Source organism: Solea solea, chromosome 6, assembly GCF_958295425.1.
Source record: "Solea solea chromosome 6, fSolSol10.1, whole genome shotgun sequence".
NCBI lineage: Eukaryota > Metazoa > Chordata > Actinopteri > Pleuronectiformes > Soleidae > Solea > Solea solea.
Window position 1 is genome coordinate 24,916,849 of NC_081139.1, and position 15,793 is coordinate 24,932,641.

Genomic DNA, 15,793 nt, shown 5'->3' on the forward strand with positions numbered 1-15,793 from the left:
TTCTGATGTCTTGCATTGTATGAACATGTTTAAGACCACACTATATTATATGAGACAAAGGGGTTTAGTCTCACTTATACTATGGCCTGCTTGGACTCTTGCTATGTTGACTTTGCCATTTCTTAATTTACTCATTAGCATGTGTGTACTTTTACTCACAGTGACATTATTGATTGGGTGTCCAGAGGCTGAAGATGTCAGAAAGAACAACCAGAACCTGAAGAACAGTGCAACTTTAGGTTAGTGTAACGCAGTAACGTAGTTACACTAACTCTTAGTTTTGTTTTTCTTTTTAATTTGTTTCCATGTCTTGTCATTCATCTCCTCACCTGCAGTCCATGTGCTCATTAGTCGCTCTGCGTATATATAGCCCATTTTTATTCGGCCCCTGCCAAGCACCCCAGCATTTCTAGTTTGCCTTTCTTGGACTTCAGATTCCTGCCTGCCCCTTGTTGGATTTGTTTGCCTGTTTTTGACTGATTTCCTGGTTTTGACTCTGCCTGTTGGACTAAGTAAATTGCCTTTTCCTCCACAAACTTGCCTGCCTCGTTGTTGTGCTTTTGGCTTCTCCCTTCGTCAGTTCCAGCGAACGTCAGATAGATATTCAATTACAGTCTTTCACTCTAAAAGCATAACATACGTAAACATAATTAACGTTATACTTTTTTTTTTTAAAGACAGAAGTGTACATAATTTGTCATAAGCCTTAAAATAATTGACAAGTTATTTATAATAGTTGTAATTTTTACATTTTTAAATAACAAAAAGAGTGATTTACTGTAAAATGTTCTTTTTACAGTGTACATTCATAAATGCACTGAGTTGTCAGATATTTGCATTCAGCAGCAGTTGAACAGAAGTGTTACACAGTGATTACCAGGATGAAGGAAGGCCATATGTTGTCCAAGGTTTTCAAAGTCAAGCTTTCTTGTCATCATTTCTTTTCTGATGTTGACAGAATACACGAGAAGAGTAAAAACATTCACTGGAATTGTTTATTTATCTTTTTTTTTTTTTTTTTTTTTTACATTTTTTTGCATATCACTTTTTATGTGTAACAATTAAATAATTCCCTATGGCATTGCATTTATCTATTTAGTCGTATATACAGTGTGTAACAGTGGACAATCTAAGCAGGCCCAACTTTCGAAACTTCAGTGACTGACTGACTCGTCGATGACATGTCATCATCATCTTTGCCCATCCCAAGCATCTGCCTTATACATGAGCGGAACTGAAACACAAAACACCAACAATTATTATAACAATAATAACAACAACAACAATGATAATAATGATAATTGCAATGTGATGTTTATAGGTCGCTCATACTGCAACATTAAGACCTATCAGTAAGTAAAAATCTAATTTCTTTAATTAGGTTTTCCCTCTCTCGGTGGAGCAAGCGAATATATAGATAACGAGATTACATCATTATAACCTAAAACAAATCAAATCCAATAAATAATACGTTCATTTGGCAGCATTAGGCAGTAGGCAGTTTAGTGCAATTATGTATGCAGTATGTACGGACTGCCACCATGAGAGGGTGCTGTTGGCCTTCTCTGTGAGCACCCAAATGCTGTGACTGTGTAAATGCAGTATACAATGAAGTGAAAGTGGACCCACCTGTTTGTTGAGGAGGATGTAAATAACAGGGTTGTAGACTGTGGAGGCTTTCGAGAGACAGGAGGGTATGGTGGCCAGCCTCAGGTCGAACGCTTGCCCTCGGTTGTTCACAACCCAAAGAGCAAAGGAGGCATACGGCAGATAGCACACTAGGAAGCCCAGCACCATGACCACCACCATCCGTGTGACCTCCCTCTCTGCCTTCTGAGTAGAGACAGACTCAGCCTGGGCCTTGGCCACCTGTTGAAGAACAGCCACATTTGCATACTCACATTTCAATTTTTTTCCAAGAAACTACACAAAATCTATGTGAAATGACGTGAGATATGTTAGATGTTTCCTACCGATTTCAGCATGAACAGCAGCTGTGAGTAGCAGAAGACAATGGTGCAGAAAGGAACAGCAAAGCAGAAGTAGAATAGGAACATCACATAGGACTCGTTGTTAAACTTGTTGTTAGTTGTGTACCAGTCTGGTCCACAGGAGCACTGCAGACCCTCTGGGATGTACCTAAACAACGACAGTGGATCCATGAATGTTCAAGGACTATAAGCAAAAATAACTAATATTATTGTTGTGTGTTTGGTCTTTATATACGGACCTACTCCATCCAATCAGAGGAGGAACTGCAGCAACCAAAGCAAAGACCCAAGTGAGTGCACAACAAGCAATGGCATGGTTAGGTTTGAAGATGAAGTTCCCAAGTGGTTTGCAGACAACCAGCCATCTTTCAAAAGCTATGACAGCCAGAGACCAAAGGCTCACCATACCTTGAATAATCAGAAAGTCATACATTGATATACTGTATATACATTACACATTAGATATCAGTCGGCCTCTAACACAGTATATTCTTCTTCTTATTGTTGCTATTTTAAAATGTCTTTATAATTAAAGATTGACTTGACACTAATCCCAACACACTCACCAATTTACAATGATGTTTAATGTTTTTAGTAATATACTGTAATATGTAGAGTGGGACTGGCAGCAGCACACTCCCACGACCCTCATGTGGAGGATAAAGTGGTAGAAGATGAGTGAGAGTGAGTATGTCTAGTATAGTAAAGCAGAATAGTGTAATGCTGTGAGATTTTAAAGGGTCAGACTTGCAAAATGTATTAAAGAACACCCAAAAATATAAAATCACAGACTACAGTACATTTTTTCAGTGTTAAAATGACTCTAAAAAGTTTATTTAACACCACTTTTTATTAGGACCAAATACTTTCTGGAATAGTTTTGTATTTAACACTTTTAGTCTAACTCTTCTGGTATCTCTTTAACACATAATAAAATGGCCCTCAGCTCATCATCTCATATTTCATTTATATAGCACCAATTTATAACAGACATTATAGTAGTCACATCTCTTTTATGCAAATAAACATATCTTTACAAAAATGCTTATTATGTAGAAAAAAGAAAGTTCTGTGTTGTTCAGAACAGGTTTTTTAATATTATTATTAATACTATTATAATAATAATAACAATATTATTATTAATAGGTTCAAGAACTGTGGGATTTTATTGCAATTACACTTTACAGGTTATCAGCACATGTATCTCACCCACAAAAACACAAATATTTAGTCTTTATTTTTATTTAATTCAAGCTTTATTAAACGAGGGAAAAGTCCCATTAAGATTAAGAACCTACTTTTCAAGGCAGACATGGCCATTGTCTATAATGCTGGAAAAATACTGGTGGTAATGTACAAGTGGTGCTGCTCCTTACCACCAATAGTTGCTGCAAATCCTTCTATCTTGCACCCGAGAGGACCAAGAATCATGTATCTGAAGGCAAAGCAGTAAAAGCAGGTGAAGGAGCCCACAGAGGAGACAAGCAGGTTTGCCACAGCCAGGTTCACCAGAATGTAGTTCAGATGAGACCGGAGCTTCTTATATTGAGCAGTACATGCAATAGTAAGTGTATTGACTCCTGTACCAGCCACAAAAAGGAAGAACATTAAGCCTGACATGAAATAAAAGAGTCCGGTGCTACCTAGGTGGTCCTGGGGAACCAGGTATGGGCTGAATAATGTGAGATTATTGGTGTCCAGAGGAACTGGTATCCAGAAGTCGTCTGGGAACTCCTCAGGGCGATTTCCCCTCATTTTTCCTGAGTTTCGTATCAAATTAAAAATCAAGGTCTGTTTAAAAAGATTTTTGCACAAAATAATCTTTGTGGTGTGAATGCTAATGAGAGATTGAGGTTTGTCTCTGCGATGGGGAGGTAAAGTTGCATTTATAGGAAGTTTAACCATTACAGGCTCAGCTAAATTGGCTCAAGGTGGGGATTTAAAGCTTTGTTTCAAAGATCACACACCATCACACCTACACCATTACACACACATTATGCACAAACAAAAACATGCAGATACATATCTCTGTACCAGAACCTGTCGCGAAAGCATTTGTGAACAACAATGTTGTTGTTGTTGTTAAGCTATTGTCATGTTATGTCTCTTTGGCACTGAACTGTTTCTGAGCAATATCCAGGACAGAATAGTTAACTTAGTATGTACACATTTGGCTTTAGCAAAAATCTGAATGCCAACAACACAGACAAAGATGAGGAGCAACAACAGGAAAAAAAAAAGAAGCAGAAAATGGGCCACAAATTCTGGGGCCTCTGATTGAACTTGAAAAAAAAGTCACAACACAACAAACAATTGTGACCGTGACCACTGTGTAGAACAGAGCAGGATAGCAGAGAGTGACGACATGCCACCGCAGTCATGGCGGCGAAACACACAAATGTCTATAAATGTCGTCTATACATACATATAGGTACAAATCATGCAACAAATGTGTTGTTTTCTTTTTTATTATTATTTTATAGATTTTGCAGATTATTTATGTTATTTTACAACATTAGGTCTTCTTATATGACAAAACATACTTATAACCATTTTTATTTGCAATGGACAAATAATTAGTGGAATGGAAAATCAGTCAGTGTTGATGTGTCTAAGCAGGCCCGACTTTGGAGACTTCAGTCACTGCAGATGTTGTTGATGTTTCCTCCTCAACTCCACCCATCCCAAGCATTGTCATCATGCATGAGCGAAACTGAAAGGGAAAAAAAAATACTGAAACTGTTAGATTATACTTTGATTTTGAGGCAAAGTTAAGATGGCATTATGACAAATGGGCCTGGCAGTCCAGCTCAGGATGGTAGCGTGGTTTGCTCTGTAGAAAAAGTAGTTCCTGTTTACCAAACTGACAAATGGCCAACAAAAATATTTCAAAACAGCACAGGTACTGTGCACCACATACTCACCCCAAGTCACAAAATTCTTCCTGTAAATAAACCAACATCCTAAGTAACACAACAGGTCCATAACATAAGGACAAGGCAATTATCCAGACCATGTACCACAATGCTGCTCATAATGTGCATTCTTACAATATTAACACTTCAGTAATCACAAACATTGCATTATAAATTTTAGTGGTTGAACTTGATCAGTCTTGATCAGTCTGCACACAAGGCGAGGGTGTGCAGACCCATCAGCTGATCAGCTGGTCCACTGGTGCGGTCAGAACCCCCTCTCACCATTCTCAATAACACTGTGTCAACTGTGAAGCGCCACAGGTTCCTAGTAACCATCTTCTTGGATCTGAGAAGGTCATCACATGTTGACACTGTGTGGAATAAGGCCCAGCAGAGACTGTACTCCCTGTGGCAAATCCAGAAGTTCAACCTGCCACAGGAGCTGCAGGTCGTTTTCTACGCCACCATTGTTCGGTCTGTCCTGTGCACTTCCATCCCTGTGTGGTTTGGCTCAGCCACAAAACATGACAGGACCAGACTGCAACGGACAATCAGGTCTGCAGAGAAGATCTTCAAGTGCCGACCTTCCCTCCGTCAAGAACCTGTACAGGTCCAGGGTACAGAACTGTTCCACTCGGTGGAAACATGTCAAAAGTGTGGGCTGCAAGTGTAGATCATTGTGTGATTCAAAGTTTGGTGGGCCTCAGTGGATTTTCTGGTACGCTTCAGTTTGGGAATGGCTGCAATAGAGCATCAACTCTACCTTCTGCATATGAAGTAGTTTCCCAAGTTACATGCTAAAAGAGGAATTCTTTTAAACAACTTAACTAAATAAGTTGTTTGTGCGTTGCACTTGCACAATGCACATTTTCTCTCCATGACATACGGTATGCCATTGCACTCCTTTATGCCATTCCTCTATTATTGCACTATTTTTTTCCCACTGTTGTACATTTTACATTTTATGGTGACATTACATTTTATGTTTATAATATTTTCTTGTATTGCTGCTATGTCGAAACAATTTCCCCTTGGGGATAAATAAAGTATTTCTATTCTATTCTATTCTAACTACTACACAATACAGTTAAGGCATCAATAGGATTGACTTAATGCTGCAAAAGATACTATTGTAGACAGTTGTAAGAGGTTTGTGGTTAGAAGGAGAGTCAGTTACCAGTGATAAAACAAAAGGAAAGTAAAATAAGAAAAGAAAAGTGCAGTCTGTATCAGATAAGGAGGCAGCCCGTGGCCAAGTGGAAAGGGACCTTGGCTTGTAACCAGAGGGTTGATGGTTCAAATCCCCACCCAGCCAAAAGGGGCTGGAGTACCCTTGAGCAAGGTACCCAACCCCCAATGCCCCCTGGGCGCTACTCAGTGTGGCAGCCCACTGCTCCTAATTCTAGGATGGGTCAAATGCAGAGGAATACTTTCCCTAAGGGGGATTTAAATTAAATAAGCTTTTTCTCACAACAGACCTGTTTGTTGAGGAGGACGTAAATAATGGGGTTGTAGACTGTGGAGGCTTTAGAGAAACATGAGGGTATGGTGGCCAGTCTCAGGTCGAATGGTTGCCCACGGTTGTTCACAACCCACACAGCGAAACTGGCATACGGCAGCCAGCACACCAAGAAGCCCATCACCATGACCACCACCATCTTGGTCACCTCCCTCTCTGCCTTCTGAGTGGAGGCAGACTCAGCCTGGGCCCTTGCTGCCTGTTGATGAGATGAGATGAGAGCTGAATCAACTAAAATCAGCTCTGTAGAAGCACAGGCTGATGAATATGCTTTTTTCATAAACATAAAAGATGAATTGAGGGATAAATTCTGCTTGATGGTGGAAGGACTTTACTTTTTCGGCAGACCTTTTTTAAGTTTTATGATTTAAAGTAACACAGTGTAGATGGGCCGTTGTTGACAAGCCAATGATACCGATGAGCAAGACTTCTAATGTACAAATATCCATGTCTTCAGACATGGTACAATAGTTGTTGTTATAGATTAGAAATCAAAACTAACCCCCGAAAAAAATTAACAATAGTGCGTTAGTTTGTGTAGCTTGCTTTTTCAACATAGCGTATAGAACCTACTGCTTATGAACTAGATGCACAAGAGGACAAGATGACTTCAATAACACAGCCTAAGATGACAAGCAAACTATTTACACTTAGTACACTTTTTCTTGATGGTCCAACAGTAACAGGACCAGGTCGCCCTCAGTCGAGTATCACTCCACTAGCGGAGCAAAAGTAAACACCGGGGCAGTTGTAATGTATGCCGTAAATAGATTGTTGTAGTTGTTGTAGTCCGAAACCAGAAGTTCCATAGGGCCAATACAGGTGATGCAGAGCTGCTCAGGCTTTGTCAGAGGTGACATTCACCCTGTTGTAAGTTGATCAACCATCAAAATGATCTTGGACATATTATTTTAAGGGTGAAATCCTCCATTATGTCACTTTAAGGGTATTAGTTGTGTGGAACCTTTTTCTCTTACCATTTTCATTTTAATCAGCAGCTGTGTGTAGCAGAAGATGATGGTCGTAAGTGGAACAGCAAAGCAGAAGCAGAAGAGGAACATCACATAAGACTCATTGTTGTATTTGTTGTTTGTGGTGTACCAGTCTGGTCCACAGGAGCACTGAAGACCTTCTGGAATATACCTAGATAGATCATCATAAGGCCATTGAGTAGACATACCAAACTCCTATTTGTGAGATGAATTTCTCTGTGTGTTGTTTACCTGCTCCATCCAAACAGTGGAGGAAGTGATGCAATAAGAGCAAACAGCCAGGTAAAGATGCAGCAAGCTGCAGCATGGTTAGGCTTGAATATAAAGTGACCAAGTGGCTTACAGATGACCAGCCATCTTTCAAAAGCAATCACAGCAAGAGACCACAGACTGACCATTCCTGTAATGATACACAGATAATTAATTAAATCATTAGTTCCTGTTTCAAATCACTTTTATTACAGTAAGAGAAAGTCAGGTTAAAATGTTATTTGAACAATGCTTGCACTTACCTCCAAGTGTTGCCATAAAACCTTCAATCTTGCAGGCTAGAGGTCCAAAGATGAAATATCTAGATGCAAAGGAGCAGCAGGCAGTGAAGGAGCCCACAGAGGCCACAAGAAGGTTTGCCACAGCCAAGTTCACAAGTATGTAGTTTAGGTGGGACCGGAGCTTCTTGTATTTGGCAGTGCATACAATGGTGAGGGCGTTGATGCCAGTGCCAAACACAAATACAAAAAACATAAATCCTGCGAGGGCATAGAAGATGCCCGAGCCCCCCAAGTGATCCTGGGGTACCAGGAAAGGGCTGAGTGTTGTGATGTTGTTAGTATCCAGAGGGATTGGAATCCAGAAGTCCTCTGGCAGCTCCGTACCATGATTTGCCCTCATTTTTTTTTCTCTGAGTATAGATCAATGCTGTTGCACCTCCTTAATGTAATGTTTGCTAATGGTGATGCTTTACCTATACCACATATATTGTATTAAAGAGAATAAAGAACAAAAGTTTCAAAAAGTAGACAGCAATGTTACAGTGTCTTCTTCCCAAACATCACTAAGGTGAATCTCTTAAGACACAGGACTTTTATAACAGTCTCTAGGGCACCACTTATCCCAATTAAAAGGTTAACTGACTCTATAATTAAATAATTGATTGAATAGGGGTTTCATTAATTGATGTAAGTAATTTAGTGGTTACCTCTGCTGACGCTGCTGACTTAAGAGAAAAAAAGAGCACTCTGTCTGAGCTCTGCACAGCGCAGAGCTCTGTCAAGGTTTAAACACTTTATCACCTGTGTTTTACATACTGACACCTGAAATATTTACATTTTGATCCACTGGATACAAAAAAACTTTCTGGATCTGTATAGAACTTTACCAACTTAAAGCTATTACCATCTTACATAAGCATGCATGGCACAATTCATCCATCTCGATCTCATAAGATGTCACTGAGTTATACTCATCTTAACTGTCAATAAATGTAAAATGTAAATGTAAATTGCCGCCAAATGGAATGGGGCCTTTATTGTCACTTATACAGAAGTACAGCGAAATTACAATTTACCAAAAGTTAATGTACTTGGAAACATACTTGGGTGATCACCTATCCATCTCAAAACCTGTAGACAGGAAGTTGCTAACAGATGGACAAACTTACTGATAAACTCAAGCCTCGTGAGATAAGCTAATACCATTTTCTCAGAGAAGATTACAGACGTTCTTTGCCTGCTAATCTGATTTCCATTAACCTTTAGTCTTAAAATCTCATATGCTGTAGCCTTTGTTACAGCTTTATAGGTGAACCAAACAAGCACACCTCTTCAGTGATGTCATCGCACGTCAGCTCTTAATTAAGAGATTATCAGAGGGTTGGGAATGTATATAAAGTGGTAGCATCTTTTTGCTTAGATGAGATTTTCAGAAACATGAAAATGAATTGTAATTTATATGTTAAGAGTTTATCAGTCTCTGTCTTCCTCGAAACAAAATTGTAATCCACTCCTGCTGGTTTAATCGAAACTTTGTGTTACCTTTTTGGTATTTAGTCCCTAACCCCAGCTAAAAAGTCCATTATAAAATGTATGCTGGAATGCATGTACATGTAGTGTGAGATACAGTAGATTAAAACCATAGAAGTTGGGGTTTAGAGATGTTACAGAAGATGTATATTGATCCATCCTTGCATTTTCTTCTGCTTATTTGTGCTTGAGTTGGAGTGGCAGCAGGCTGAGCAGGATATTTATCTTTATGAAAGGTCTTAGGCAGGCCATTGCACACAGAAACACCAAGATGACTGAACACTGATCTGCTTCTGTTGTGACACCCTTCACTTCCAACCGTGTCTGTCACCCAGACACTTTGGTAAGCAAAGCAAAGGGGTGAACCCAGCTACTGTATATCAGTCCACTTTCTGAACCAGATAAAACTCTCTTTCCACCAAAGAATCGCTCTTGACCTCGCTCTTTTAAAACCAAAATAATAAAATGAAGAGTCAATTTTAGTGTGTTATTGCTCGAAATATTGATCTGAATTTATTTATTTTTTTACATTTTTTATATTTGCTGGGCAAAAGATGTGATGTGATGAGCATTCACTACATCATTAAGTTCTGACATCATCATCTACATCATTATGTATACATATTTACAGAACACAAATGATCAGTCACCTGTGCAGACGTATTTTGACAAGAAAAAAAAAAAACTGGCTGTTCAATCACATTACATAACAATGTTCAATCTATGCAGGCCCCACTTTGGAGACCTCAGTGACTGTTGACTGTGTTGATGACTCTTCATCATCACCTCCACCCATCCCAAGCATCTTCAGCATGCATGAACGGAACTGAAAGACATCAAAAGAAGGCAGATTTGAGTATTTGCCTTTAAAAACGCCAATAAAAGGCCATTAAAGATTGTTTTTAAAATGTTTTCCTCTTATTTCACCACTTTTGTCATCTGTGTTTCTCTGAAGTGTAAGTTGCTGCTTTTGACTTTATTCATGTGTGTTGCTGTATGGTGTGTTTTCATTCAGATTTGCAGTAAGATTAAATTAGTCATTAAATATTGCATGTCTTACACCCCCTTACAACCCCTCTCATTAGGTAGAGTAGGTCATTTTCTAACAGGAATGTTGGGGGTACGATCCCCAGCTCCTCTCATCTACATGCCAATGTTGGAAAAAATGCTATCTATACAAATACAAACCATTTACTCTGTGTGTAAAGTTGTTTTCCATCTGACAGAATATGCAACTGACCTGTTTATTGAGTACAATGTAGATAATTGGATTGTAGACTGCAGAAGACTTGGAAAACACTGCTGGTATAGTAGCAAGTCTCAGGTCGAATGGTTGCCCACGGTTGTTCACAACCCACAGAGCGAAACTGGCATACGGCAGCCAGCACACCAGGAAGCCCATCACCATGATAACCACCATCTTGGTCACCTCCCTCTCTGCCTTCTGAGTGGAGGCAGACTCAGCCTGGGCCTTTGCTGCCTGTTGATGGAGATGAATCAATTAAAATCAGCTCTGTAGAAGCACAGGGTGGTGAACATGACAACCGTCAGTCAAAATATTTGTTCTCTTACCATTTTCAGTGTAATCAGCAGCTGTGAGTAGCAGAAGATGATGGTGGTGAGTGGAACAGCAAAGCAGAAACAGAAGAGGAACATCACATAAGATTCATTGTTGTATTTGTTGTTTGTGGTGTACCAGTCTGGGCCACAGGAGCATTGCAGACCTTCTGGGATGTACCTGGACAGATCATGACAGAGTGGTGAATGTAATCAAATGTGTCGCATGTTTGCTATTCAATGAACGTATAATGAATGTAAGGGTTTGTGTGTTATATTTACCTGCTCCATCCAAACAGTGGAGGAGCTGAGGCAATAAATGCAATCACCCAGGTGAAGGCACAGCAAGCTAAAGCATGATCAGGCTTAAAGACAAAGTTACCAAGTGGCTTACAGATGACCAGCCATCTTTCAAAAGCAATCACAGCAAGTGACCACAGACTGACCATACCTGCAATGATAATAAAGACATTTTTAAACATTTTATCCTATTAAAAAGCAAGTATTATGACCTCACATACAACATTTGTGCATCAAAGTTCATCTTACCGCCAAGTGTCACCATGAATCCTTCGATTTTGCACGCTAGAGCTCCAAAGAAAAAATATCTGGCTGCAAACGCACAGCAGCCAACAGAGGTGCCCACAAAGGACACAAGCAGATTAGACACAGCCAAATTCAACAGGATGTAGTTGAGGTGGGACCGCAGCTTCTTGTATTTGGCAGTACATGCAATTGTAAGGATATTGATGCCACTGCCAAGAACAAATACAATAAACATGTATATGGCTAAAGCGTAGAACAAGGCTGCGCTTCCTAGATGGTCCTGGGGGACAACGAAGGGACTGAGAGATGTGATGTTATTTGTATCTAAAGGGATGGGGATCCAAAAATCCTCTGGAAGCTCTGTTACCCGGCTGTGCTTCATTTTGCCCTGTAAACAAGAAGAAAACAAAATCAAAAATTGCCTTGCATGTAATGGTGGAATCCCACGTCTCCTGCAGTGCACCTGAATGTGGCAATCCCTCACAGAATTCTGGGAGTACATTTATATGGTCTCTATCTGGATATTTAATTAATTGAATAATTGAATTACTGAATAAGTGATTGAATGATTGACCGCAAAAAGACCATGTGACTTTCGTCAGCCACAACACCCAAAGCCATTACAATCAAATGGTTTTAATGATGCTGCTGATCTGTGTACATTTGTCTCGCCAAACCATGAAACGCAACTGGAATAGATGAAGAATAACAGAAACAAACAAACAAACACACAAAGCTTTTAAATCACAAGACAGGTTTCAGATTGACCTCTTTCAGAACAGGTCAAGGTTATAACAGGCTGTCACTAACCAAACTGGTTTAATTGGAGCCAATCTGCTGAAAAGGACATGGCTTTGGAATCCGCTAATCCAGCCATTAGTGCTATTACAACTGCTTACCACATTCAGTCATTCCTGGGATAAAGCTACTTACCATTAGCATTAGAATGGCTGATCTGTACCTTCTTTATCGTATCAGGATCAAGGAAGGATAAAGAAGGATTATCCAATGTGGAGTGGGGATCTCAGCACTGAGGATCTCAGCACTGAACACTTTCATGTAGTGTTGTTTCATGTATTGTACAGTATACATTTTACCGGTGGCCAGGTACACTGACAAATATAAGTAAGTGATAAATATGCATCTGCTTTAACAGATGGAAGTGTGACCTTCCTTTCTCACAGGATGTCATGGGGTTTCTAGTTTCTATTGAACAAAATGTTGTGCATCTGCAAATAAAATCCTGTGTTACTATCTAAACTTCAGCCTCTGTTTTTTCATGTTTGCATCAGAAAGTCCTTTTGTGTGCAGTGTAAAGATGTGTTTGGAAATGTTACATTACATGTGATTTAGCAGACGCTTTTCTTGAAAGTGACTTACAAGGGAATTGAGTACAACCTGCCAGGGGTGGAGTTGAACTTGCGACCATGATGTCTCTTGCACACAGGGTACCAGTGATAACCACTGAGCTACCCCACCCCCTTGTTATGAAGTTAATAAATAATGATGAATCATGAATAGTGTGTATGTACACATATCTCATTAATAATTATTAGTTGTATTGTCACCATTAATCCTGCTGATTTGAACCTTCATTACTTGGGATGCACCGATACTACTTTTTTCTTGCCAATACTGAGTAGTTAATACCATTACAGCAATAGATTATTTAGAATTGTATATGCCTCACTTTGAATGAAATGAATTAAAACCACCATTTGAACATTTACAGTCCCCCCCCAAAAGTATTGGAAGAGTGAAGACAATTCCTTTGTTTTTGCTGTTCACTTAAAACATTTGGGTTTGACATCAAAAGATGAATAACAGACAAGCTTTTGTTTCAGGTAATGGAAATACAGATTTTTAGGCGAGCAAAGGTGTGGGAACAGATGGAATTAGATTTAAATGAATAATACTTATTATTTGGTGACAAATCCTTTTTTTGTGCATTGTGTTGGTTCTACAGATGTTTTATCAAATGACTTGGGTTGAAGGACCTACTTTTCTCCTCCTCCTCTTGAGAGTTTAGCAGAGCACACGTTACAGTCTTCAAAATTAGTTGTATTATAGTATGTTATGCAGACATGTGCCCTGCCAAGGTCATAGGTAAGAGAAAAGTAATTACAACAGCTTGTTTGGCCAAATGTAGACCAAAGACCTGAAATCTGCATGGTTCAAATCCTATTTATTACTGTAAATACTTGGTAGGAGAGAATAAAAATACAATAATCAATACTTATTGAGACAGGTGCATGGTATAGAAGCAGCTTATTGTTACGTTCAGACTTGCATTGTTGTACAAAACTCTATATAATGTCAGGTCTTGTTGATAATAATAAATCAATTGTTTTGACTTATTTTACAATCATTGTTTTAAGACAACTCTGTTGCAAATTCCATGTGATGGCATGGGTTCAAAATATAGGCTTGGAAAAATTACATTTGAGAAATTGCTAGCACACTGATTTGCTACAATGCATTTTAGTGAGTAAAAATCCACATGCACCTCCCAAAACACCTCCTCCTCCTCCCATGGTCATAATCCTTGCTTCATGTCACTTGTGTGGTTTTACATCATGATCTCTTAGATTCACCTCTCCAAATGTCAGTTAAGACTCTTATCGTATGTAAACAATGATAGGAAGCTTAGAGTACAATGGAACGTCATGGTGTTTGTCTGAACTCTACTAACCTCAACCTGTGTCTTTGCTCAGGACCACATGACACATTACACCTTGATGAGGATACACTGTTTGTAAGATGAGAGGAAAATAATTCCATGATTCTAATCCTAAAAGCTTTAGTACATGAGCTGCAGTACTGCAAATTTGATCATGGCCCTTCTTCATGACACAAATTGACATTTAGATTGGTTATTTGATTTTCTCAGTCATTTAAAAAAAGGCCTCATCACAGACCCAACATACAGTGACAGACAATCTTTCACTCTCACATCCACACCTACAGTCAATTTAGAGTGTCCAATTAAACTCTCTGTGTTTTTGGATTGTGTGAGAAACCCAGAGTACCCACAGCAAATGCCCCCCACAGAGAGAACATTCAAACTCCAGGCCCATGACCAAACCAGGGTTCGAATCAGCAACCTTCTTGCAGCCAACAGTGTTAGCCACTACTCCGCCTTGTAGAACACTCTTGAATATTTTTTAATTTTTATATTTGAGCGATTATATCACAATCCTAAACTTTAGACAAAGCCACTTAATCACTGTGGTATGACCCAAGTAAGAGAAAATCACTTCCCGTGACGGAGTGATGACTAATTTGATACTGACTTTGTCAGTGGATGCAATCTGAGTCCAATCCACTACCTGCAGGAATGAAAATCGTGTTGTTACTGATTACATTTAACATACCTTTACATACCTTTACCTTTTTCATCAGTGAAGGTATATACAGTAACACAATAAAATAAAACAAAAATCCACACAAAATCATTTATAATCTGCTCTAATATGGAACAAATGCAAAGGGAAAAGTTGTTCATGTTTATGTTGGGAGTGGCTAAACTGTTTCATGAAACCACTGATGAAACATAAGAGGTGTCTTCTTCAGGATTTAGCTGTAATGGACCAGTTAAGTTTTCAACTATACTTAAGCACTTCCAGTTGCCTATAGCTAATTCCTGGATGTCTGAGAACCTTTATAGACAAGTGGTGTCTACTTGGTACAGTTTAGTCATCCACTAAATCAGTGGTTCTAGTCTGTCATGCCCCCCCTAGAGGACAGAAATGTGTTCATGTCCCATCTGCATTAAAATACTATTGAGAACCTGATAATATTTATTTATTTATTTATTTATCTGTATAAACCACTGTATGAGTTGTCCCGCCCTGCCTCTCATGCCCCCACCCCCCCCCCCCCCACCACCACCACCACCACCCTTAAATCCTACTTTATGTCCTTTACTCTACGACTGGCACCATGTACATAATAAAACCATTTGCCATTTACCAGTGTGCCATCTAATGGACTAATAACAAAATGCAGCAAAGCACAACTTTTTTCAAGCAAAACTAAATGTTTCTTTCCCCGTCTCTCATCATATATATATATATATATATATATAAAACATTGTATAATATTATTTTGATAATCTGTATAGATTTTGACTATTGCATATTTATTATATTTAAAAATCCTTGATATTTGTAGTTTCACAAGAAGAATAACTCCCAGTAGAAGACATATCATTTTACTTCTTTAGTGAACTTAAGAGGTTGAGTTGGAT

General features: G+C 39.0%; 3 protein-coding genes across 3 annotated transcripts; all 3 read right to left on the reverse strand.

Moving 5' to 3' along the window:
• Window positions 1-1,046: 1,046 nt before the first annotated feature.
• Window positions 1,047-4,373, reverse strand: LOC131460641 (blue-sensitive opsin-like). Its single transcript, XM_058631287.1, has 5 exons — window positions 3,368-4,373; window positions 2,231-2,399; window positions 1,974-2,139; window positions 1,630-1,869; window positions 1,047-1,234 (listed from the first exon to the last, which is right to left on the reverse strand). Exons 1-5 carry the CDS (start codon window positions 3,894-3,896, stop codon window positions 1,130-1,132), a joined length of 1,209 nt encoding a protein of 402 aa, XP_058487270.1. The 5' UTR covers window positions 3,897-4,373; the 3' UTR covers window positions 1,047-1,129.
• A 64-nt stretch (window positions 4,374-4,437) lies between these two features.
• LOC131460642 (blue-sensitive opsin-like) lies at window positions 4,438-8,458 on the reverse strand. Its single transcript, XM_058631288.1, has 5 exons — window positions 7,933-8,458; window positions 7,652-7,820; window positions 7,406-7,571; window positions 6,388-6,627; window positions 4,438-4,704 (listed from the first exon to the last, which is right to left on the reverse strand). The coding sequence occupies exons 1-5, from the start codon at window positions 8,309-8,311 to the stop codon at window positions 4,603-4,605; spliced, it is 1,056 nt and encodes a 351-aa protein (XP_058487271.1). The 5' UTR covers window positions 8,312-8,458; the 3' UTR covers window positions 4,438-4,602.
• A 1,483-nt stretch (window positions 8,459-9,941) lies between these two features.
• On the reverse strand, window positions 9,942-12,018 carry LOC131460290 (blue-sensitive opsin-like). The gene is made up of 5 exons (XM_058630627.1): window positions 11,548-12,018; window positions 11,281-11,449; window positions 11,014-11,179; window positions 10,682-10,921; window positions 9,942-10,267 (listed from the first exon to the last, which is right to left on the reverse strand). Exons 1-5 carry the CDS (start codon window positions 11,924-11,926, stop codon window positions 10,163-10,165), a joined length of 1,059 nt encoding a protein of 352 aa, XP_058486610.1. The 5' UTR covers window positions 11,927-12,018; the 3' UTR covers window positions 9,942-10,162.
• Window positions 12,019-15,793: the final 3,775 nt, after the last annotated feature.

Excerpts from the sequence above, each read along its gene's own strand:
- LOC131460641 (XM_058631287.1), bottom strand. The coding sequence starts at position 3,896 with ATGGTTAAACTTCCTATAAATGCAACTTTACCTCCCCATCGCAGAGAC. Across the intron at positions 1,870-1,973 it reads TGCTGTTCATGCTGAAATCG|GTGGCCAAGGCCCAGGCTGA; the intron begins GTAGGAAACATC and ends GTTCTTCAACAG. Across the intron at positions 1,235-1,629 it reads ACATCCTCCTCAACAAACAG|TTCCGCTCATGTATAAGGCA; the intron begins GTGGGTCCACTT and ends TTTGTGTTTCAG.
- LOC131460642 (XM_058631288.1), bottom strand. The coding sequence starts at position 8,311 with ATGAGGGCAAATCATGGTACGGAGCTGCCAGAGGACTTCTGGATTCCA. Across the intron at positions 7,572-7,651 it reads CCACTGTTTGGATGGAGCAG|GTATATTCCAGAAGGTCTTC; the intron begins GTAAACAACACA and ends TGATCTATCTAG. Across the intron at positions 4,705-6,387 it reads ACGTCCTCCTCAACAAACAG|TTTCGCTCATGCATGATGAC; the intron begins GTCTGTTGTGAG and ends TTTCCCTTTCAG.
- LOC131460290 (XM_058630627.1), bottom strand. The coding sequence starts at position 11,926 with ATGAAGCACAGCCGGGTAACAGAGCTTCCAGAGGATTTTTGGATCCCC. Across the intron at positions 11,450-11,547 it reads ATTCATGGTGACACTTGGCG|GTATGGTCAGTCTGTGGTCA; the intron begins GTAAGATGAACT and ends TTATCATTGCAG. Across the intron at positions 10,268-10,681 it reads ACATTGTACTCAATAAACAG|TTCCGTTCATGCATGCTGAA; the intron begins GTCAGTTGCATA and ends GATGTCTTTCAG.